General features: G+C 43.0%; 1 protein-coding gene across 4 annotated transcripts in view; it reads left to right on the top strand.

Moving 5' to 3' along the window:
• Positions 1 to 24100, top strand: part of SNX10 (sorting nexin 10) — a 61283-nt gene that overhangs the window by 24176 nt on the left and 13007 nt on the right. For all 4 annotated transcript variants that reach the window (XM_053260247.1, XM_053260244.1, XM_053260243.1 and 1 more), the window contains 3 exons: positions 10867 to 10950; positions 15641 to 15741; positions 21228 to 21326. In XM_053260247.1, the coding sequence (XP_053116222.1) occupies positions 10867 to 10950; positions 15641 to 15741; positions 21228 to 21326 (284 nt within the window). The remainder of the gene's footprint in view (positions 1 to 10866; positions 10951 to 15640; positions 15742 to 21227; positions 21327 to 24100) is intronic.

The raw sequence follows: 24100 nt of genomic DNA, 5'->3' as shown, positions 1-24100 counted from the left end.
GTGTGTCAGCGCGGGTTCCCTCTCCCCCTGCTGGCCTTCTTATTCACCGCCGCAGCCGGGTAAATGAACATTTTCGGCCCTTTGGGGCCTCCGTAGGAGTGCTCCTATGGAGGCCCCAAAGGGCCTAAAATGTTCATTTACTTGGCTGCAGCGGTGAATAAGAAGGCTGGTGGGGGGGAGAGGGAACCCGCGTGGACCCCGCCCCCCGCGGCCTCAGTAAGCCCCCCGAAGGGACTAAAGGTACTTTAAAAAAAATTTTTTTTTTAAACAAACAACAAAAAGTTCACGGATTGGTCTGGGAAAGGGACCACACCGGAGGGGGTTCAATAAGGGGCCGGACCGGACCGGGCCAGATGGTTCCATGCACACCCCTTGTATGAAGGCCCTACTGCATAGATGTTCTGCTGGAGCAAGCTGTTTTATACAAGGAGCTCTATAGGCACACCTATCTAATAGAGCAACAATTTGTACAAAAAGCTCATGCAGGAAGGTCACCTCTGTGCTGGAGTCTGCTTCCACACGTGGAATGCATTTGTTCCATTAGGGAGACAGGTAAGGCCTTGACAAATGTTCTTTGGATCTAAGAGCCAGCACCAAAATGTAGTAGCATTTGTCCAAAAATGTAGTGGCAAGTGTCCAAAAATGGACACTTGATGAAATTACCAGACTCAGTGACAGACATTGTGGAAGGGGAGGGTAATTGGGTTTCTTTTTATCTGCTTTACAAGTAACATACTTAAAACTGAAGCAGCCTGGGACAAATAAAGATTTTATTTTATTTATCTTTTAAACTCTGCCTCTGAATATCGTAGTCTCGGCACCAGAGTTAAATTTCTGGGCTCCCTAGTTCCTTGGAATGGTCAATCCATTCAACTTCACTGGGAGATGCCAGGGTTGAACCTTGGACTTTCTGCATGCAAAGCAGACGCTCTTCCACTGAGATATAGTCCTTCCCCAAGTTTTATTCCCATGTAAGTATCCTTAAATGTAGTGTTTAGCTCAAGAGTCTGATCTGTTTCTTTTCCTGAGGGAATTTTTTGCGTGTGCAACAGAAACAAAGGACAACACAGTAGAGATGTGCACAGACCATTTGGCATGGTTCAGTCTGAATTTGGATCAAACCACGGGTATGTGAACTGGTTTGGTTAAACCATTCAGCTGGGCTGGTTGGTTTGACGAACCAGTTCGAAGCAGGTTGCGATCAAACAGTTCGAACCGACCTCATTCGCGGAAGTCCAGTTCATGATCAAACCAGTTCTGCACATCCCTACAATACAGCTGCTCTCCACATGTATTGACAGATCAGTTTGGATCAATTTAATGAGGAGACCATGGTTTTCCGGCTATGAACATATTTAGGCTTCAGACTTGTGTGGCTCTGTCTCCTCTCCTTTCCCGTTGTGTACACCTGAAAGAATCCACTTTGGGGTTGTAATGAACCACAGTTGATACAGTTCTGAGTTCTGTATGAAGGATGTGGTGTGGTGTTTTGTTTTGTTTTTTATTGAAAGGTGAGGTGTTTTTTTTAATGTAGCCTATCCTGGAAGTTGTCACATATTGACTCATACCATTTGTTTATCTAGCTCACTATTGTTGTTACTTACTGGCAGCAATCCTCCAGCCTTCCAAATGGTTGTTTCCTATCAGAGAAAAGATAATAAAAAATCACAAGTTGCCAGGGATTGAACTTAAGACTTTCTGAATACAAAGCAGATGCTCTTCTACAGCCCCCACCCCTGCCTTCTACCTCTGCTGACTGAGCAAAGAGGCACATTTTAAAGTGGTAATTCCCTTGTGTTTAGTGGGGAGAGAGCAACTGTCCCTATTCAACCCCAGCACAAACATCCCTCCAGTGCTTGTTGCTGGTGGCTATCTTATGCTTCTTTTCAGATTGTGAGCCCCTTCAGGGCAGGGAACCATCTTATTTATTATTATTTTCTGTGTAAACCACTTTCAGAACTATGTTGAAAAGCAGTATATACATAGTAGTAATTGTAGTTCATAGTAGTAACTGTATTCTATTCAATCAGGCCTGCTTAACGTAGGCCTCCCCAGTTGTTTTTGGACTACAACTCCCATAATCCCCAGCCACAGTGGCCAATAACCAGAGATTATGGGAGTTGTAGGCCAACATCAGCAGGAGGGCTGAAGTTGAGCAGTCCTGCCATAGATAAATAACTACACCAGAGATGCAACCTTTGGCACTCCAGCTGTGAAACTACAATTCCCACCACCTCCAGCCACAATTTATTTACCAACAGCTGGAGTGTCAAGACTTGCCTATCCCTGATCTACCCTGATTGGCAGCAGTTCCCCTTTCTAGAAGTTTGAATTCTGAGCTCAGTACTGCTCACAGCCTTGCTTAATGAGACCAGTGGTCCACTTAGCCTAGTCTTGTTCACTTTGATCTGCAAAAGCTTCTGGCATCTTTGGCAGAGGTCTTTCCTAGCCTTGGAACTTTGTATCCTCTTAACTGGAGGTGTCGGAATTGACTGTCTGTTCTGTTACTAAACAAACAGTAACAGCAGGGAAATGACTTGACTAGCAAGCCAGAGGTTGCCAGTTTGAATTCCCACTGGAAACACCTATATTGGGCAGCAGAGATATAGGAAGATGCTGAAAGGCATCTTCCTTTCAGCATTTGCATGGGAGATGGCAATGGTAAACCCCTCCTGTATTCTACCAAAGACAACCACAGGGCTCTGTGGTTGCCAGGAATCAACACCAACTTGACAGCACATTTTATCTTTACTTTTCTGTTACTGAGCCTTGGCCCGCCTTCTTGTTACCAGCATTGTGCTTCTGTGAGCTTTAATGAGGAAGAGGTCTATAGAGTAGTTTCTCTTGTTAAAATAAATGTATTGTGTAAATAAACCCAAAGGAGGAAATGCAAGTTCCCCTTGTTAAATGTTCAGTATTTGGGCATGCATTTTAACAACCTGCAGCCATTAAAATGCATAACTACAGTTACATTAGAGCTGATGGATCTCCCCATTAAAAAGGCATTGGAAGGAAGCCATAGTGGCATTAAAATGAATTTGTAGTTCATTCATGCAAACAGTGGATTTACAAATAAGATATATATTGGTCTGACTTTTAATGAGCCCAAACCAAACCAACACTTATGTTCAATGAGACAGAACCAAAATCACATGCTATAAATGGCAAATAATGTGGTTATAATTGGGTGCAGAGAAGCACCTTGATGCTTCCCAGCACCTTGGTGGGAACATCAATAGACAGGCAATTTATTTCTGTGGTTCAGAAACATACTGCAATTAAAACAGTTGTCCATCAATCACATTTGGATAATGACAAGATTATTTTTAAAAAATGTTTACTTTGAAGATCTGCCTTCAAAGAGGATTGTTGACTTTCTAAGTTGCACATTCAGAACTTCACAAGGCTGAGAGAGACAGCCCCCTCCATTGCCATTTCTTCATCCCACCTCAATAACCTACCTCATCTCTGGCATTTGGCCTTCACCCTGCCCTCTCCCATGGTCCCCAAGCCCTCTGCCCCCATCATACACTTCAGGCTGCAGACTTTACATGCACCTTCGATCTTACAACTTTGCATCAAGTTTTGCAACATTTATTACCTGGCGGCACACCTAACTTTCCCCCCACTCCCCACAAATTGTGGCACACTGGCCCCACTCTCCTCTACCTTTTCTGCGGTGGCAAAGCTGCCAAATGATATTTTTTTAATTTAGGGGGCTCACTAGCTCCCTTATGCACCAGGAGGGACATGTCCTTCGCCCCTTCCCAGTGCATTATGGGGTGAGCCAGCTCCCAGAGCAGGGTGTTAAAACTCCCTACTTTTGGGCCGACTCACCTCATAGTGCCCTGGGAAGGGCACAACCCTTCCAGTGCATAATGGAGTGAGCCAGCTCCAAAAGTGAGGTGTTTAAATGCCCCGCTTTTGGAGAGGAGTCAGTGTGGCATACTGGCCAGTGTCCCATGGCACAGCTGTTGGGAAATGCTGGCCTAGATAATTCTTAGCTGAAGAGAAATATGAACTCGGGTCTACCCAATCTGCATCCAGCACTTTGTCTTCTGTATCATTTTGGCTTGCAGGGGAAGAAAAGATCGTGGTTTGTTCTCTTTAGCTTTCTTTAATTGATGACTTTCTGGAACTGCTTCAGAGTGGTTTGCTCATAAATCTGTAAAACATGAGTATTTATCATCTGTTATTTCCTTCATTCTTGCACTTTGCACAGTGCTTTATCACTGCATTCTTCTTCCTTATTTTTCCCATCAAGAACATTATTTCCATAGCACACAACCCCCTTTTAACATTACAAGTCATTCTTAGCTGTTAGCACTACTTGTTGCTATAGAGGTGTTGTCAGCTAGTGATGTCCTCCGTGAAAGCAGAGCAAGGAACACACACTGCATTTGCTTGAGCTACACCAGCAGAGCTGAACAAAGGCCTGGTCAAAGGCAATGAATTAATAGCCCTATTTTAATGAATGAATGAGGAACATGGGAAGCTGAGAGATAAGCAAATTAGCACAAGGCTAGCCACTTAAAAAACAACAACCACCACCTCAAATTGTGGAACTACCAGGAATACGAATACTATGAATATTTATATACCGCTTTTGAACAAAAAGTTTCTAAAGCAGTTTACATAGGTATAAATAGATTGATAAAGATGGCTCCCTGTCCCCAAAGGGCTCATAATCTAAAAAAGAAACATAAAATAGACACCAGCAACAGTCACTAGAAGGATGCTGTGCTGGGGATGGTTAGGGCCAGTTGCTCTCCCCCTGCTAAATAAAGAGAATCACCACTTTTAAAAGGTGCTTCTTTGCTCAATTAGCAGGAAGTCAGAAGCCCTTGCTGATTTACTGCAGATCATTCAAAGATCTGCCAGTCAATCCCAATCGATCTTCTGCCCTCCTAAGAATATGTGGATAATGTTGGTTTTTACAATTCAGATTATTTGCAAAACCTTACTTCTATATTAGAGGGTTTTTTTTTTTTTTTTTAAAAATGGCCAAAGAAAGAAGATTTCTGGATGAACCCAGATGTATTATAGAGAACTTATACAAGTTATGCAGAATACATGCAGCCCTGAAGTCCTTGGCTTGTCCCTGACCTCTGGTCCCAGTTAGTAGCCTGGGGCTGCCGTCTGAATGAACTGCAGTTTCCAAACAGCCTTCAAAGGGAGCCCCAAATACAATGTGTCTAATCTGAAAGCTATCTGTCTCCTTTCATGCCTTTGATAAGGTAGGTCCTTGCTTGTCCAAGCTGATTTGTAAAGTGCTATAGCATTTATTTGCTGCTATAGCATTACTTTTCTAGAAATTCTCCCCAAGAGAAAAATTTTCTAGCTCTTTATCACAAATCCAGTCTCCTGTCACGGCCAGGTGCATATTACTTGCCAAAAAGGAGGAGAGAAATTTGAAAAACAGGGTGCAAAGAAACAGGCCTGCAAGGACACTTTTACCAACTTAAGCTTGATGAAACTATACCAAAGCAATAGACCTGGGGCAAGTTTAAGCATGTAGTACAATGGTGTGGCAGCCAACTCAGGAGACAAAGGAGCAAAGGAAAAGCAAAGCTTGAGACCGTAAACCGTGAAACCAAGAACTGGTCAACTGACAAGAAATAAAGCAGGTGTGAAGGAGGAAATGCTTAACAAGGGCTATTTCAAATGCGGTGGGGAAATTCCAAGAAGAAAAACTCCTTTTGCCACAATATTGCCACAATATGTTCACATGTTCCCAGCAGTTTTCTGCATCTTCTAAACTCAAAGGACAGTGAGGCCTTCTGGGGAAGATTCCCTCCAATGTAACCCTGCTAATGGGGAAAAAAGGAACCCTTTAGGGTGTAGCTCTTATATTTAGCAGAGTGGAAACAACTGTCCCACTCAGTCCAGAATATTGCCTCACCAGTGGCTGTTGCTGGTGTCTCGTTTGTGTTTCTTTTTTAGATTTTCAGCCCCTCAGGGCCATGTTTTTGGAAGGCAAAGAGCACTTAGGGAGGCAGGGGAGAACAGTGAAAATCATTTGCCCCTCTCTGCAAGTGTGTGCTCTGCTGCTCTGGAAGACTCTGAATTATCAGAAGATTCTCTGCCCAGGAACGCAGCTGCGCTGCATCTTCAAATTGCTGCTCGGGATGACAATCACTGTGCCACTAACTCTCAGCCTCACTGGCTGAAACTGGCCCTCACCAATTAAACTTGCTGTCCTTATGTATAGATACATTTGTGTTTTTTGTTGTTTTTTTTAAAATTACATTTATATCCTGCTCTTCCTCCAAGGAGCCCAGGGCAGTGTACATGGTTAAGTTTCTCCTCACAACAACCCTGTGAGGTAGGTTAGGCTGAGAGAGAAGTGACAGGCCCAGAGTCACTCAGTAAGTATCATGGCTGAACGGGGATTGGAACTCGGGTCTCCCCGGTCCTAGTCCACTTTGGTTCTTCAGGCAGAATATGTAGGAGATTCTTGAGTGGAGTTGTGCACACATGCTACAAGAAGAAAAGAATGCTGAAATTATCATGAAAGTAGGATTTAGAAAGCTTTCTTGGTGAGCTTTGGTTAAAAGTCATGATTAATATATTTGAGGACTGAAATGTCCTTTATTTGTTTTGTTGAAAGACAAAGTCTTTTAACCTCCTTGTGGAAGAATGATAGGAAGAAGCCCTGCTGAGATGTTTTTGAAAATGTGATGCTTTCAGTAATGCCAATGTGATCCATTAATTTAAATGACTTTTGAAATTTCTTCCCTCAACTGGCTTCCTCTTTAGATAAAGTTATGTAAATGACATTGGTGGGGCTTCAATGATTAACTGCTGGTCAGTGCCTCTAGGCAAAGGTTTTTGTTTTCTTCACATCCTGATTAGCTTTTGTTTTCTGTATCTGAGCAGTTTGTTGGTGAGTGATTATATTAAGATGGCTCCAGAGGAAATGGTTGAGGATTACACCCAAAGAATGCACTCCACCCTAATCTGAGAAGTGGGATATGTTTTCATGTGCTAAAAGAGGCTTGACTATAGTGCACAGTGGTTCTTGCACTGTGGAGTGAGCCCCCTGAAAGAGGGCAAGAAGCTCCGAGGAGGGACCCTAAGGCTGGTGTTGAACTCTATCACCACTCGCCAGGAGCTGGGTCTTCTGAACATAACACTGACAGTGGGCTTCACCAGTCCATGTTAGGTATATGTGGGAATGCATTCTACTTGCACAATCATTTAGTATGGTTTGGGAAGAAGGAAGCTCAGAAAGAGGCTTTGCTTTGGGGTTATGATATTTACTTGTGCATGAGAGAGCACCTTGCCCCATTTGTCCCGACTTGTGCCTTAAGATCTTCTTCGGAGGCCCTGCTCCGAGTACCCCTGACAAACCAGGTGAGATGGGCAGCTAATAGGGAGAGGGCCTTTTCGGTGGTTGCACCCTATTTATGGAATAGCCTCCCCAATGAGCTAGGTTAGGCTGAGAGATAAATGACTTGCCCAGAGTCACCCAGTGTGTTTGTTGGTTGAACAGAGATTTGAACTTGGTTCTCCCAAGTCCTAGTCCTGCACTCTACTACACCACACTGGTTTTCATTGTGGATTATCCTGATCCACAGATCCTAGTAGCACTCAGTAGGTGGGATGCATTCATAAGCCTGTGTGCAAGGATTCCTCATGCTTAGCCATAAAACAGAAGGAGGTTTGTTCTAGGCTGGGGGATCCCAAGGTAGAATAAGTGTTTTGAAAGAGTACGTTGAAGGAGCTTGAGAGAAATTAGTTGATTACTGAGTTATATAATCCCCTGTGAACTGGAGAAAAAGGAACCTTTTAAATGGTGTCTTTTTTATTTTTAGCAGTGGGGAGCTGTTGCCCCTATTCATCCAAGATAATGTCCCTTCCAGTGCCTATTGCTGTTGTCTTACTTGTGTTTCTTTTTAGATTATGACCCTTTGGGGATAGAGAGCCATCTTCTCATTCCTTTTGCTAGAATCGGAATCTGAGATTATTATGGTCAATGGTGTAATGGTTAGAGTGGTGGACTAGGTCCAGGGAGACCCGAGTTCAAATCCCCATTCAGCCATGAAACTTGCTGGGTGACTCTGGGCCAGTCATTTCTCTCTCAGCCTAACATAGGAACATAGGAAACTGCCATGTACTGAGTCGGACCATTGGTCTATCTCGCTCAGTATTGTCTCCACAGACTGGCAGTGGCTTCTCCAAGGTTGCAGGCAGGAATCTCTCTCAGCCCTATCTTGGAGAAGCCAGGGAGGGAACTTGAAACCTTCTGCTCTTCCCAGAGTGGCTTCATCCACTGAGGGGAATATCTTATATCTTAATATCTTATATCTTATATCTTCTAGTCTCCCATTTAGATGCAACCAGGGCAGACCCTGCTTAGCTATGGGGACAAGTCATGCTTGCTACCACAAGACCAGCTCTCCTCTCCTCGCCTAACCTACTTCACAGGGTTGTTGTGAGGAGAAACTTAAGTATGTAGTACACCGCTCTGGGCTCCTTGAAGGAAGAGCAGGATATAAAATGTAAATAAAAATTAAAAATGACAAGACTATTCTTTTTGCCATATAAACTGCTTTGCGAACCCTTTGCTGGAAAGCTCTATATAGATATTCTAATTATTATTATTATTGTTGTTGTTGTTGTTTATTAATTAATAACAATAATAAATATAGACCTAGGTTCACATGAACTTGTGATGCAGAGAGAGCACACGAGCCCAAGGCTTATTTACTTAATTTTATTTTTTACATTTATATTCTGCATAATGTAGGTTAGGCTGAGAGATATTATTCCAGCATCTCATCTCAGTTTGTCTAACCCATGAGTGATGCTATGCTGGATTGAATAAGAACAGTTGCTCTACGACTGCAGCCCCCCAGGAGTGTATATTTCTATGGCCTGGAGTCTCCAGGAGTTGGCATCAGTCTCCAAGTGACCATTGAAACCGATCCTGAAGGTTTTAATGGCTTGATCTTGTAAAAAATATTGGGGGAAATGATTGACAGCCTGATTAGCCAGCAGCAGTGTGGCCACACACCCATTCTGTGGAAGGCTTCTAGAGTACTGCAGTGTGAAGTGACTTTTGCTAATCTCTGCATCCCCCAGAAGTTCCCTGCCCACCTGAAAATTTTTCCCTGAGGGCAATGTGACCCTCAGGGACATAGTTTTGTGTGGCAAAGGGCATTTCTGGGAGAAGCATAAGAACATAAGAAAAGCCCTGTTGGATCAGGTCCAGGGCCCATCTAGTCCAGAATCCTACTTCACACAGTGGTCCACCAGATGCCTCTGAGCAGCCCACTGTCAAGAGGTGAGGGCATGCCCTCTCTCTTGCTGTTACTCCCCTGCAACTGGTATTGAGAGGCAACTGGTATTGAGAGCCAGTGTGGTGTAGTGGTTAGAGTGCTGGACCAGGACTGGGGAGACCCGAGTTCAAATCCCCATTCAGCCATGAAACTAGCTGGGTGACTCTGGGCCAGTCACTTCTCTCTCAGCCTAACCTACTTCACAGGGTTGTTGTGAAAGAGAAACTCAAGTATGTAGTACACCGCTCTGGGCTCCCTGGAGGAAGAGCGGGATATAAATGTTGTAATAATAATAATAATAATAATAATAATAATAATAATAATAAAATCATCTTGCTTCTGAAGCTGGAGGTGGCTTATAGTCACCAGACTAATAGCCATTGATAGACATGACCTCCATGTCTTTGTATAAGCCCCTTTTAAAGCCATCCAAGCTGGTGGTCATCACCTCACCACATCCCCATGGAGAAAATTCCATAGATTAATTATGTGCTGTGTGAAAAAGTACTTCCTTTTGTTGGTCCTAAATTTCCTGGCAAAGATCATTGTAAATCTCTCTCTCTCTCACTCACTCTGTGCTGAAAAGCTAAGGGGAAACTGCTGCATGGGCGCATCTTCTTGGTGCACTTCTGCTGGCTAAGTCAGGATGTCAGTCCATATCTCCAGAAGTAGCTTCAGTCAGAGTCAGTAATGCTACCTGGGAAACAGAAGAGAGCCCACTTTAAAGGTGCCTCTCTGCCCAGTTAGCAGAAGTTAATGTAAGCATGCAAGAATGTTTATGCAAGTGGGCCCAGTTATGCAAACCGTTCACTGTAGTTTAGCCAGAGGCGCACCTAGGTAATTTTGGAGCCTGGACCTAAAAGCCTTTGCCCCCCCCCCCTGCAAATTAAGCAACATCATGCTCTGCCAGTTGATCACACCACCTGGGAAAGACTAAAGAGGATGGGGGGGGCAGAGGCTGTGGAGGCCCTGGACTTTGGCCCTGGAGAGCACCTCTGAGTTTAGCTCCTGGTTCATGGGAGCAGCTCACTCAAATGCATGTATGACATGCCTGGGCCATGTGTAAACCAGCCGTTAGAAACCACATCAAAAGGACCATCAGAATAAATGCTTTTCAACAGTTCTTTAGCACTAGCTAAGGCTGCTGTTTTGCAGTCTCAGCAAAGACATTTGGTTCCTGTGAATGCCATTCTTAAGTTATTTGAAATGCATTGGTGACATAGTTTTCTAGAGACTGTCCCACTTGCTCAGTAGCAGCTGCTGCTAACATTTCATTACAAAAACCTAATATGAGGCTGGTTGAAAAAATACTCCTCATTACAAGCATAGAAATATACAGTATTGGCTCACTTAGAAATTCCCCTTTGGCTACTTGAACAGGAAGTTTCCCGAACATGAGCTGTTGACAAGATGAATCAGCTTTTTTTTTTAAAGTTCTTTTTATGACTTGCGACTCTGGGTAACAGTAGCAGACCAATTTCTGCCTTCAGCAGTAGTCCACAAAGAGTAGTCATTAAAAGTCTATCTCTCTCCTCTCGCAAATCCTTATTTCCATATTAATTGCTTTAATATGCACCTACAGGAATTTGTAACAGTCTTGGTACGAGACCCCAGGATACAGAAAGACACTTGGCATTCACATATAGACTATGAGATCTTCATTCATGTAAGTATACATGCTATAGTGAAAATACTTTTATTTATTAGTTCTTGTTTACACAGTCAGACAGGTGTTATTGACGGGCTTGTTTTATCCGGACATCGAGTCCTTCCCAAGGACCTGGGATGGCTGAATTTTATTATCAATGTTGTTGCTGTTGTTATAGATATCGTCGCAGAATATAGGCTGTTCCCAGTAAAGTTGCTTTTTGTAATTGGCTGGTGGTGATTTCTGTGGCCCCTATGGTGTTGAGGTGCTCCTCAAGGTGTTTTGGAATTGCACCTAGGGTGCCAATTACCACTGGGCTTATTTTGGTCTTTTTCTGCCACAGCCTTTCAATTTCAATTTGTAGATCATTGTATTTTGTACAAGGTTCTTTATTTGAGACCCAAGGTTAGCATAACATAACGTAAACAAAACATCTCATAACATAGAAAGATACAATTGGAAAAAAGAGATATGTAAATATGGATAAATATCCACGAATAAATAATCAGTAAAATTTTAAAATTAAAGACAATCTCGCTGCCGTAACAATACTGCAATAGAACAGAATTTGGCCACCTTAAAGGTGACATCTAAAGTTCTATCCGCAAGAAGATAGGAAACATAAAAATCTCCTGAACAACGTGGGAAGGGTTATTGTTATTTTTTTCTATTTCTTTTTCTTCTATTCTGCTATCCCCTGGTATTGCTATGTCGATTATTTTGACTTGTTTTTCTTTCTTCTCGACTACAGTTATATCTGGTGTATTGTGTGGCAGATGTTTGTCTGTTTATACAGAGAAATAACAAATAAATAAGATGGATCCCTGTCCCCAAAGGGCTCACAAACTAAAAAGAAACACAAGATAGACACGGTTAAAAGGTGCCTCTTTGCCAAGTTAGCAGGGTTTTCTGGTGTTCCTGTCTAAAGCTCTGATCATTTTGTATATATGGCTTTGTATATACGGCTACATCCAACATACTTGTTAGGTAGGCATTTTCTTCGCTAGTCTGGCAGGCAGAAACCCCACATGCTAAAGCCCTTGATAATACTTGACATGTGTATAGCACTTTCAAAGTGCTTTACATATATTATTTTCTTGTAATCTTTATAACAACCTTGTAAGACAAACACCAGAATATGCTTGGAGGAAGCTTTGAATATTTTTTTTTTGGTATTTTAAAGAATAAATTATGAATATAATCATTGTATTTTAACAGTTATGGTTCTCAACAGATTTTTAACACTCAATAATCCTATCAATAACTCCAAAATGAGATAATACCCCAGAATTTTTTTTTCTCAGTTTCACATTTACTGTTATTCAAAGTCACCATATATAGTAATTAGTCAATAAGATGAATAATGTTTGAAATTAAAACTCTACAAATTTCAAACAGTTCTTTTACTTTACTTTATTTGCAAGCATATTAATAAAAGAATTATATGACAGATATTGGTGGCTCACAAGTCGCAATTTTGCCCATTCATGAGCTTCCTTCCTGTATTCAGTTATCACGGGAGTCGGTAATTTGAGGTTTTCTACCCTTCCCCCCACCCACCCCAACAAATTGGTATATAGTTTAAACAGCAGCTCTCCCTGCTTCTCAGCTGGTGTGCGGAGAGACTTAAAGAAGCAGAGAGGAGCAGCCTGCTTTATCCACTCTCACCTCTTGCGCCTCTTCAAACATGTGGCTTCCCCTAGGGCTGCAGAACTTTGGTCCTCCAGCTGTTTTTGGAACAGAACTAGCATCATCCCAGCCATAGTGGCCAGTAGTCGGAGATGAAGGGAGTTGTAGTCTTGACATATGCAGGAGGGTCAAAGTTGTGCAGACCTGCCCTATGGGGACGTACTAGTTCATACATCTGTGCCTTCATGTGCTCCCACCTACCAATGGCCCTGTGTGCTCCTGAAGTCTGTCACATGAACAGTGTCTGAACCGGTCCATAGATTAATATACGTGCATGTGTGAATTGGCCTTAACACAGAAAGCGCCCCCTGCTTTGCACTGATTGGATTATTGATTGATTGGATTGCACTGAACCCCTACTAACTCGGCGAAGAGGCACCTTTCAACATGGTGATTCTCTTTTATTTAGCAGGGGGAGAGTAACTGGCCCTATCCACCCCCAGCACATTATCTCCAGTGACTGTTGCTGGTGTCTATCTTATGTTTCTTTTTAGTTTTTGAGCCCTTTGGGGACAGGGTTCCATCTTATTTATTTATTATTTCTCTATGTAAACCGCCCTGGGCAGTTTATAGAAATGGAATGAATGAATGAATAAATAAATAAATAATGAGTAGGTGACTATCTGTCTCTAGAAGATCTTAAAATTCTAGGACAGGGGTGGGCAAACGGCCTTCCAGGTGCTTTTGGACTACAACTCCCAACAGCCCCAGCCACAATTTATTGTGGAGGGCCAGGTTTGCCCAACCCTCTACTAGGGCATTAATCTTATGTTAACTTCTCAATTTGATATATTAGGGAGAGATTAGGTAAGACTTCATCCTTGCCCTCCCAATACATGCCTGTGCTTTCCCAGGGATTCTTTCTTATCTCTTTTCAGCTCATTTCTTGGCTAGATGATGCTTTTCAACCTACCTTAGAAATACAATTAGTGCACTTGAAAAGCTAGCAGCACATGTGAACAGAAAGGGGGCATGACAAGAGGGGACTGGCATCCACAAACATCCCAACACCCTCCTGGGTGCTTTCCAGACTAGCTGCTCATCAGTAGCAAAATACCTCCATTCGGGCAGGTCGCATTCGGAACATAAACAGCAGGGGGAGCAGTCCCGCAGCAACTAACAACCCGAAAAAACAGCAACTTTCCCACACCGAATATACAACATCCTAGCTCTATATTGCAGCGATTAAATTCTAAACATGGCATTGGAAATATGAACAGTACCCTGCTGTCCACGTAGGGACACTTCCGAGGTGCGTCCTGACCCTGTTGTAGAGTCTAGTCTGGAAAGTGCCCTGGCATGTTGCTTGATCGCATATGGGGGATGTTCATTCAAATGGTTCCCAAGCATGCACTCCAAATATTTGATTGGACAATTTTTTGGAGTGTGTATTTGGGGGCTTCTGGATGGGCAGCCCCCACATGTGTGATCAATGGATATGTCAGGGGTCTTGGTGCCCCTGCCACTGCCTTCTGCTTATGTGTGCTGAAAGCAGTATCCTTTGAACCAGCTTCTTCTTGTACCCAGTACAGTACCTAGGTTTCTACCTATGTAGTTCAGTAGCTGTATTGAATTTGTAGCCAAACTTTGGCCTAGTTCAGACACAACAGAAAACCATAGTTTGGTCATTGGGGTTGCACATAACCACTCCCTTAGCTCTGATTCCCCCTGTCCTTTGTGACTTCTGCAAATGATAATGTGCTCAGTTTGGAAATAGCAAACTATTATTGGCCCAAATCAGAAAGGGAGAAGGGAATTGGTGAATGTGAAGGGAGAGAGGAGTACACAGGCCAAAGGCTGACTTCTGGTTCTTCAAGCTGCAGTTTGGAAGATCCCCTGACCTGAATCCATTCCCACTCTCTCTGAAGTCTGGAAGTTTTTTATTTGTGAAAGAGAAATATTGCAGTGGCTTAATCACATATGCTAGTGAGACTCTGAGAGAAGTAGTCCTGCCAGTGGAAATACAGGGCATTGTTCTCTCAAAAGCTGTTTCCTGTGGAGCTGAGCCGTTATCTCTTAAAGGGAACAGTCAGATGACGGTTGATGGATAAATCCAGCTTTACAAGACTTTATTCCTTATGTACCTCTCATTGATATTGGTACTAATTGCACTGTATTTAACTGAAGTGGATAAGGATATTGGCATTATCTTGACCTTAACATTTGAAATTGCATCTAAAGAACTTGGAAGAAAGCCCTGTGTGTCTTACTTTGGATGCTAATTATTCTAACTGATAATAATCTGTAGATAAATTCCATCCATTGCATTTTTTATGTAAACCACCCTGAGCCATTTTTGGAAGGGCGGTATAAAGAATCAAATAAATAAATAAATAATAAAAATAAATCCAGATCACAATAAATAATTTTATTGCAAAGGTGCTTACCCCTGCCTCTGTTGTTTTCAAGTTACTTTGGAAACTACTGCTTGAGTGCTGGTCCAGTTATGCGATAGGGCCTGTGTACACACATGTCCCATCCCTCCAGCAGAGTGTCCTGCTGCCATATAACCAAGTGGAAAGAGTGGAACATCCAAAGCACTCTTCATCACACAATGAGGCTATTCACACAAGCAGCCCAGGCTGGGCTTGGGTGCCCATGTGAAGTGCTGGGATTGAACCCAATTCTGGCACTGACCCAGCCCCAAGCCTGGGAATTTACCGCAGGCTTTAATCTGGGCTTAAGTAAGGGCGCAAGTATACAATAGGAAAAGGGGCCTTGGGCGTTGTACTAAAGACTTTATGCAAATAGGCTTTAAGGAGGAATGCGAAGGGTTGGGAATGCAGTGAGGGGTATTATAGGCACATATATCTGTGCATCTATCCAAATTTCTGTTCTGACTGTAGCTCCTCCCTAGGGACCCTGACTTTCAAGACACCTTGTTAGGTGGCACAGAGACCTGCGAGCAGAAAAAGGACCTCCCAAGTCCTGCTGAGTCTTAATTAGCTCACCATGCAGTCTTTTAGATCCTAAACTATCTCTGCAACTTGCAGATAAAGCCAGTCGTGTTTCTTTGCAGACAAATAGCATGTGTTTTACGAGGAAAACGTCTTGCGTCCGACGACGTTTTCGAGAATTTGTGTGGCTTCGTCAGAAACTGCAGAGTAATGCTGTGCTAATGTGAGTAACTTCTGAACATGTTCAATTTAAACTTTTTGGGGAGGTTATTTATGTTTAGACCATGCTTTCTCCCTTGCTGTATCACAGGGGTGCACAACTCAACAAGGCTGAAGTCAGGGGAAAGAGGGATGGTGTCAGTGCTGGTCTCAAGCAGCCAACTTCATTGAGCTGCTGCTGGTCAGTGGGGCAGGCCAAGAGCTCTTCTTGGCGCCTGCTCTTGCTGCAGGATATTCCTATTTTACTGCCAACAGAAAAGTCTCTGTGGATTGGATCTGGCCCCCAGGCCTTAGGTTGTGCAGCCCTGGTCTATCAGAAAAGCTCAGGGTAGGTAATTTCCCCCCTCTTTTAATGGATAGGAATAGTTCGCTTCCAGAGGGGTGAGCCTGTTGGGTTGGTACAACAATGTGACTTGTGTCACCATAGACCAATACAGGTGAAACTTGGAAAATTAGAATATCGTGCAAAAGTCCATTAATTTCAGTAATGCAAATTAAAAGGTGAAACTGATATATGAGACAGATGCATTACATGCAAAGTGAGATAAGTCAAGCCTTAATTTGTTATAATTGTGATGATCATGGCGTACAGCTCATGAAAACCCCAAATCCACAATCTCAGAAAATTAGAATATTACATGGAACCAAGAAGACAAGAATTGAAGAATAGAACAATATCGGACATCTGAAAAGTATAAGCATGCATATGTATTCAGTACTTGGTTTGGGCCCCTTTTGCAGCAATTACTGCCTCAATGCGGCGTGGCATGGATGCTATCAGCCTGTGGCACTGATGAGGTATTATGGAAGACCAGGATGCTTCATTAGCGGCCTTCAGCAATTCTGCATTGTTTGGTCTCATGTCTCTCATCCTTCTCTTTGCAATGCCCCACAGATTTTCTGTGGGGTCAGGTCAGGCGAGTTTGCTGGCCAATCAAGCACAGTACACTGTATACTTTTCAGAGGTCCGATATTGTTCTATTCTTCAATCCTTGTCTTCTTGGTTCCATGTAATATTCTAATTTTCTGAGATTGTGGATTTGGGGTTTTCATGAGCTGTACGCCATGATCATCACAATTAAAACAAATTAAGGCTTGACTTATCTCGCTTTGCATGTAATGCGTCTGTCTCATATATCAGTTTCACCTTTTAATTTGCATTACTGAAATTAATGGACTTTTGCACGATATTCTAATTTTCCGAGTTTCACCTGTAAATAAATTGTAGCATGAGCATTCATGGACTGCAGTCCACTCCATTGGATGCATGAAGTCTTAGCTTCCGTATGTATGCAAATACTGTACGCGCACACACAGACACACCCCTAGAGAGAGAGATAAATATTAGCAGTGGTGCCAAATGACTAAGAAATGGAAGAGATAAAGTCTATATACTTTTCAGCCATTCTATATAAGGGTGAAAAATATATAAGAGAAACACAGTGACAACTTACAATAGCAGTAACTGGTGAGAAGAGGTCATTTACCTTGGATCTAGCCTCACAGGAACACGGGATAATCCTTGTCTCCCCAAGATAGCAGCCAACAGAGGAGACTTGCAGCATGTGGGGAGTGGGACACGAGGAGGGAAGCAGAGACTGATCCCAACCATCATTCTGCTTCTCCTAAGCCTCTTGTGCTATAAATAATATATAAATAGTATCTATTATTTATTAAGAGCTTAACATTCTGGTAAGTGCTGTGCTAAGTAACGTGTTCAGGTCTCTGCCAGAATGGCTTGCAGGCTCATACCTGATACACAAGGAGGAAAGGACATTGGTGGGGAAAGGAAACTTCTCCACCAGTCATGTGTTTGAGGGAATGTATACCCAGTGCTGATCATCTGTTCAGCAGCACAAGACCAGCACTAGGTTTACTCCTGTCAAACAGGTGACTGGTGATGAAGTTTCCAGACGTGCATAGAGAATTTCCTTTTATATCTGCTGTAATTTCATCATAGAAAGACAGGAAATGAATTAGAGTGATAAATAAATTCCAACCCAGTGATAGTAATCATGCACGTGGAGATGAATGTCTGTTGCAGAAACCAAGCTCCTGGAATTGTGCATAGCAATATATGTGTGTGTGAGAGAGTGTCTGTGTGTAATGTGTGTGTATATGTATATATTTCCCAATCATAAAGGGATGATGGCCTGCCATCTGTAGGTCTGCTTCTGCCATGCATTCTCCTCTCTGGAGCCAGGCAATTTTCTTTATGTCTAGAAGCATTGCTGCTTTGCGTATTGTGAGGCTGTTCACATGCACAGCAAAGACCAGGCTTGGCTGCCTAAGCCCGATCTGCTGCGTGTGTCAACCGCCAGGAGCCGCATGGCACTCTCGCGGTGTTGCATTACAGGAGATCTGGGAGCTGGGAAGATGCATCCCAACCCCCGACCCTCCACGCTGCCGGCAGTAGCCGGCAATCATCTGGATTGCCTGCCCAGGAAGGATCCCTCGATCGCCTTCCAGGGAGGTAAGCATTTTTAAGGCTTCCTCCCCTGCATATCGGAGCCCTTTCTTACTGATTGTGAGAAAGGGCTCTTTGTTTTCCACCTGCTCACAACTTCTGTTCCTATGATGCAGTGGTCTCTGGAGGCACAGCAGGAATTTAGACTTCATGCCAAACCATAATTAACACCAATCATGCTTTGCATATCACGTCAAGTCCATTGTTTCTGATTCTGGTTTGCCAGTGTCAGTTCAGATCTCATGCTAAATAGGGATGTGCGTGAACTGCCCGACCAATGGTTCGGCGGCATTGGGGTTACCTTTAAGGGACCAGGGAGGGTGCTCTTACCTCTCCACCCCTGCTGCATTTCCCCTGCCGGTGCTGTGCCTCAAATTGCTGTGTGGGCGGCAGTGTACCTTCTTGCCGCCCGGCCTGATGCTTACCAGGGCAGCAAGAAGGTACACAGCGATTTGGGGCATAGCACTGGTGGGGAGAACACGGTGGGTGGGGGGTAAGAGCACCCTCTTGGTCCCTTAAGGGTAACCCCCCCCCGCCGCCGAACTGGTTCAGCAGTCCGGAAAATGACCGCCAAACTGGTTCAGGCACATCCCTCATGCTTAACCTTCCTTAACCATGAGTTGATGTGGTATCTGACTTGAATGGCTATGTAAATGTCAGATATCTGCTTTGATCTTGTAAGTGCTATCTTAACACCTGCCTCAGCTTTATCACATGTTTCTCTGAGATGTTTTAGATTCAGCTCATCTTGCTAGCAGAAGGGATAGATAGGGTAGAGCTATGGTAGCATAATGAGTAAGAGGCTGAGCTCTCATTATGGGCAATAGGGTTAGCAGGGAGGAAGCCCTGAACAGCTTACTTCCCCGCACATGATAAGTTCTCTCTCCGCGGGCTGATCGGTATCTCCAAGGGTTGGCGGTGCTGCTGCCAGTAGCTCTGAGGGTTGGGGTGCTGGGATGCATCCCTCCACACACATACACCCCGGAGCTCCTGTAATGCACCATGCACAGTGCATTATGGGGATTCTCCCTCCCTGAGACTCCTAGCTGCAGCTGACAGATGATCCAAAAAATTAGCTTAAGGGAGCGCTTGCTTCCTTAACCTCATTAGGGAGGCTCCATAGGTGGGTTTGTCGCCATGGTGACCCTGGGATCGGGCCCGATCCCGGCAGTACACGCGTGTGTGCAAAACCTGGCTGGGCCTCATTGTGCTATGCATCAGGGCTTCCCTATTTTGAACAAGTTATTGTCAGGATTATCTCAAGATAATATATGTGAAGCACTATAGAAATGATGATTATTATTCCTGCTTCTGCTTCCACTCCTTCTTAATAGAGGATATATTTATTAATCTTTAAAGTAGCCCCAAACTCTTTATTGTGTTTGCTGTAACAAGCAAACGCTCCTCTCTGGCAGTTGCCATCTATGATGTACAGTGGGTATTGGAAAGAATCACCCCCTTTGATAGACCTTAAATTCTGGTTCCCTTACATCTTGAAATGAAAACACAAAGAAAATTCCCTTCACCAGCTGTACTTATCCAATGCAACCTATAACATCCAACTGAAAAACATCACAATTACAGTCCAGAAAAAGAGTCAGAAACAAAAAACAAGAATTACTGAGATTGAAAAAGGATCACCCCCCCAATGTCAATATTTTGTTGAACCACCTTTTGCTTTAATAACAGCCTTGAGTCTGTTGGGATACTTCTCTATCAACCTTGCACATCTAGACGGAACAATATTTGCCCACTCCTCCATACAGAACTGTTCAAGTTCGGTCACATTGGATGGTAGGTGTTGGTGGACTGCTATCCTCCCTGGATCCGGTCGGCCCTCCAAACTAGATGGAAGAGCAAGGCGGAAACTGGTAAGAGAGGTTACCAAGAGGCCAATGGCCACTCTGAAGGAGTTAAAGGACTTCATGGCAAAGAGTGGTTGTTCTGTGCATGTCACAACAATTTCACGAGCGCTCCACAGATGTGGCTTGTTCGGGAGGGTCGCAAGGAGAAAACCACTTCTCAAGAAAGTCCACATTAAAGCTCGTTTGAGCTTTGCCAGAAGGCACCTTGAAGATTCTGCTGCCAAATGGAAAAAGGTCTTATGGTCAGATGAGACCAAGATTGAACTATTTGGCCTCAACACCAAACAGTACACCTGGCGTAAATCCAACGCAACTCACCATCCACAACACACCATACCTACAGTGAAGCATGGAGGTGGCAGCATCCTGTTGTGGGGGTGTTTCTCTGCCTCAGGGACTGGGGCTCTCGTTAGGGTAGAAGGAAAAATGGATGGGGCAAAATACCGTCAGATTCTGGAAGAAAACCTGCTACCCTCTGCCAGACAGTTGAGAATGGGCAGAAGATTCACCTTTCAACATGACAACGATCCGAAGCACACAGCAAATTGACCACACAGTGGCTGAAGGAGAAAAAAGTGAATGTCCTCATGTGGCCCAGTCAGAGCCCAGACCTAAATCCCATAGAAAATCTGTGGAGAGATTTGAAGATAGCAGTCCACCAACACCTACCATCCAATGTGACTGAACTTGAACAGTTCTGTATGGAGGAGTGGGCAAATATTGCTCCGTCTAGATGTGCAGGGTTGATAGAGAAGTATCCCAACAGACTCAAGGCTGTTATTAAAGCAAAAGGTGGTTCAGCAGAATATTGACATTGGGGGGGTGATCCTTTTTCAATCTCAGTAATTCTTGTTTTTTGTTTCTGACACTTTTTCTGGACTGTAATTGTGATGTTTTTCAGTTGGATGTTATAGGTTGCATTGGATAAGTACAGCTGGTGAAGGGAATTTTCTTTGTGTTTTCATTTCAAGATGTAAGGGAACCAGAATTTAAGGTCTATCAAAGGGGGTGATTCTTTCCAATACCCACTGTATGAGTTGTCTCTGTGTGTGTGTGTTATATATATATATATATATATATGTGTGTGTGTGTGTGTGTGTGTGTGTGTGTGTGTAAATAATTCAGCTTGGATCATTATTTATTCTGTTTCTTTCAAAGACAATTGCCAGAACTTCCATCCAAAACTCCATTTTTTAGCATAAATAATCCCCACCATGTGGACCATCGTCGGCAAGGTTTGCAGGAATTTCTCCAAAAGTGAGTACATGTCTAAAAAAATTTTGTTTTTCTAATGAGGCCATTAATTTCCCATCCCTCTAGCATGCCTCATCTCTTGTACACGACAGCCACCTTGTGGCCATAATTATGTGTTTTCACACCCTCTTGCTCTCAAGGAATGGCTTCATAAGTTCATAGCTGCGCCCAAATTCTTCACAAACTCTTTCAGTTGTCTCTGTTTCCTTTGCTCTGGGATTTATAATTTTTGTTTCTTTTTGAAACACCACTCTGTGCTAAATAGTTTGCTCATTTTTTCTGAAATGTTATATTGTTAAGCTAACAATAAATATAAATGTTATATTTATATAAGCTAAACAAACTTTTTAAAAGGCTGTAAATTACCATCCCCACCTTTGGCAGTATGAGGAATGTCTTCACTAAGTATTCCTTAAATGTAGGAGATTTAGTCCAAAGCAGTGTACTGTGTTAGGGTTGGCTCATTTGAGCCTCACAGAAACAGGATTTCCAGAACTATTTTCATGTTTAATCCACCTGCAAATTAGAAGCATATCTATCAGATTTCATTATGTCACTGGTAAACACTGTGCTTGGTGGATCTGTGTCTGTCAGGCATGCTACTACTACAAACATAACTCGCTTTTGAACTGATGATCTCCCAGGAGAACATAATTTATTACCCCATTTGTAGATCTTTTCACCTACCCTTGTTAACAAGGCCAGCAGAATCCCGTCTGTCCTTGAGAGCAATTCAGCCTTTCAAACGAGTGCTCAGGTCTCTGGTCTAACACCTTCTCATTGGGAAATTAGTTCTGGAGGAATACTGTTTTGTTTTAGACTGCTGTTAGTATGGCCTTGGGACTAGTGCTGATTGCACCCATTTTTGCTCTTTAAAACCCTTGGTTTGAGTTATATTAGGGTTTTCACTAGGAGGGAATTTAAACGCCTTCATTTACAACTTCAACATTTTAAAAATTCATGCTGGGATATCTACAGTATAATAAATCACATTTCATATCTTTAAAATGTTTAACTTCTAGCCCATCCTTTACAAGTTCCTGTAATTATGGTCATTGTAGCCTGATTACCTGAAAGAACCGATGAGCGGAACACTGATGTACTTACATTACTTGTAGTTGCCAATTTTTACTGGCACAGAAGACTTGTATTCATGAGCAGGATTTATAACATCTGGGAGAAACCACTAGGATTATAGTTCCTGTTACTGTGTTTATAACAGCCATGTGTATCCATCCCATGGCCACATAAACATTACCATGCAGATGCTGGTATGGAGATGGGGATTCCCCATTGCTTTGGAATGAACTAGAAAGGGAAGGAAATCCCTGACTGTGCACTCTATTCATAGGTCTGAGAGTCGTATATTTGTGTTCCTTTGCTGATAGGGTGGACAATACAATGTGAGAGGAAGGTGCATGTCTTTACTGAATGAAACAGAATCAAGGATTCCCTGTGCTTGTCAAGGTGCAACTCAGAAAGGAAAGAAATGCTCCATGTAGCTATTGAACTTAGCTCACAGATTTAGGGCATTCTAGTGATGGGGAACTGATTGGGAAAAGGAGTGCATTTCCATTAGAACACAAGGAGAGCCTTGCCAGAATCCTGTTTCTTACAGTGTCCCATCAGATGTCTCTGGGAAGCCCACAAACACAAGATGGAGGGAAGGCCCCACTCCTGCTGCTGCTTTCCTACAGCTGGTATTCAGAGGCATCTACCTCTGAACCTGTAGGTAGCCTGTAGCCATGAAGACTAGTAGCCTAGTCTTGACTACTAGATCTGTCCTCCATGAATATGTCTAATTCTAAAGTCATCCAAACTGGTAGCCATCGTCACATCCTGTGACAGAAAAAGTACTTCCTTCTGTCAGTTCTAAATTTCCTGGCAGTCAGTTTCATGGGATGACCCCTGGTTCTGGTGTTGTGAGAGAGGGAGAAACCCTTTTCTTTATTCACCTCCTCTACATCATGTATAAGTTTATAAACCTTTTATCATCCCTGAGTCACATTTTCTCTAAACTAAAAAGTCTTCCCCCACTCCCCCGTCAATCCTTTTATTTGTGGAATAAAAGGAGAACGGTTAGGTGGAAAAACTTGTGGAATGACAGCTCGAGTAAAGGTAGAAATAACACCAGTGTGTGCATTTATTGATGTATTTAGTTAGAAAATTCATATCCCACATTTTCAAATTCCAAAAGCGTTCATGATGGCTTAAACTCTCAATAAAATAAATTTAACAATAAAAGTAAAAACACAATAATCAGCTATTGGCAGCAATAAGTTAAAAAGCTGTAGATGAAAATGAATAGCGGAAAGTTAGAACTTGTCAATGAAGAGCGTGTATGTGTATGAAACAAGTGTACAGATTTATTTTTCCACATAATGTGTATACCTTTAAATTTTGACGAGCAGCTCGGGAACATGTATGGTCATGACTGAAAGCTAATTGCTGTGATTATGAACGCCGTGATATGAACAGGTGCCTCCACATGGGGTGATGCATGTAGTTGCCATGATTCAAGCCAATCATTTACAGCTCCCTAGTGGACAGGTTCATATGAACTGCACTGTCACATGATTTTCCCCAGGCTGCAAGTTCAGTAGGAGCCTTGCACACTTGCATGGGACCTGGCAGCTAGTGGGAATGGAATCCCTAAGAATTCTGTCTTAGCACCAAACCTAATGTGGAAACTGCAAATAGTGAAAGTTCTCAGTTGAGGTTAGTCATTCATTTGGCTTATGACCAGAAGATCAGAAGGCTTTCAGAAATCTGTTATT

Source organism: Hemicordylus capensis, chromosome 6 (assembly GCF_027244095.1).
Source record: "Hemicordylus capensis ecotype Gifberg chromosome 6, rHemCap1.1.pri, whole genome shotgun sequence".
NCBI lineage: Eukaryota > Metazoa > Chordata > Lepidosauria > Squamata > Cordylidae > Hemicordylus > Hemicordylus capensis.
The sequence above is the reverse complement of the archived record's forward strand: the minus strand, read 5'-3'. Positions and strand labels throughout refer to the sequence as shown.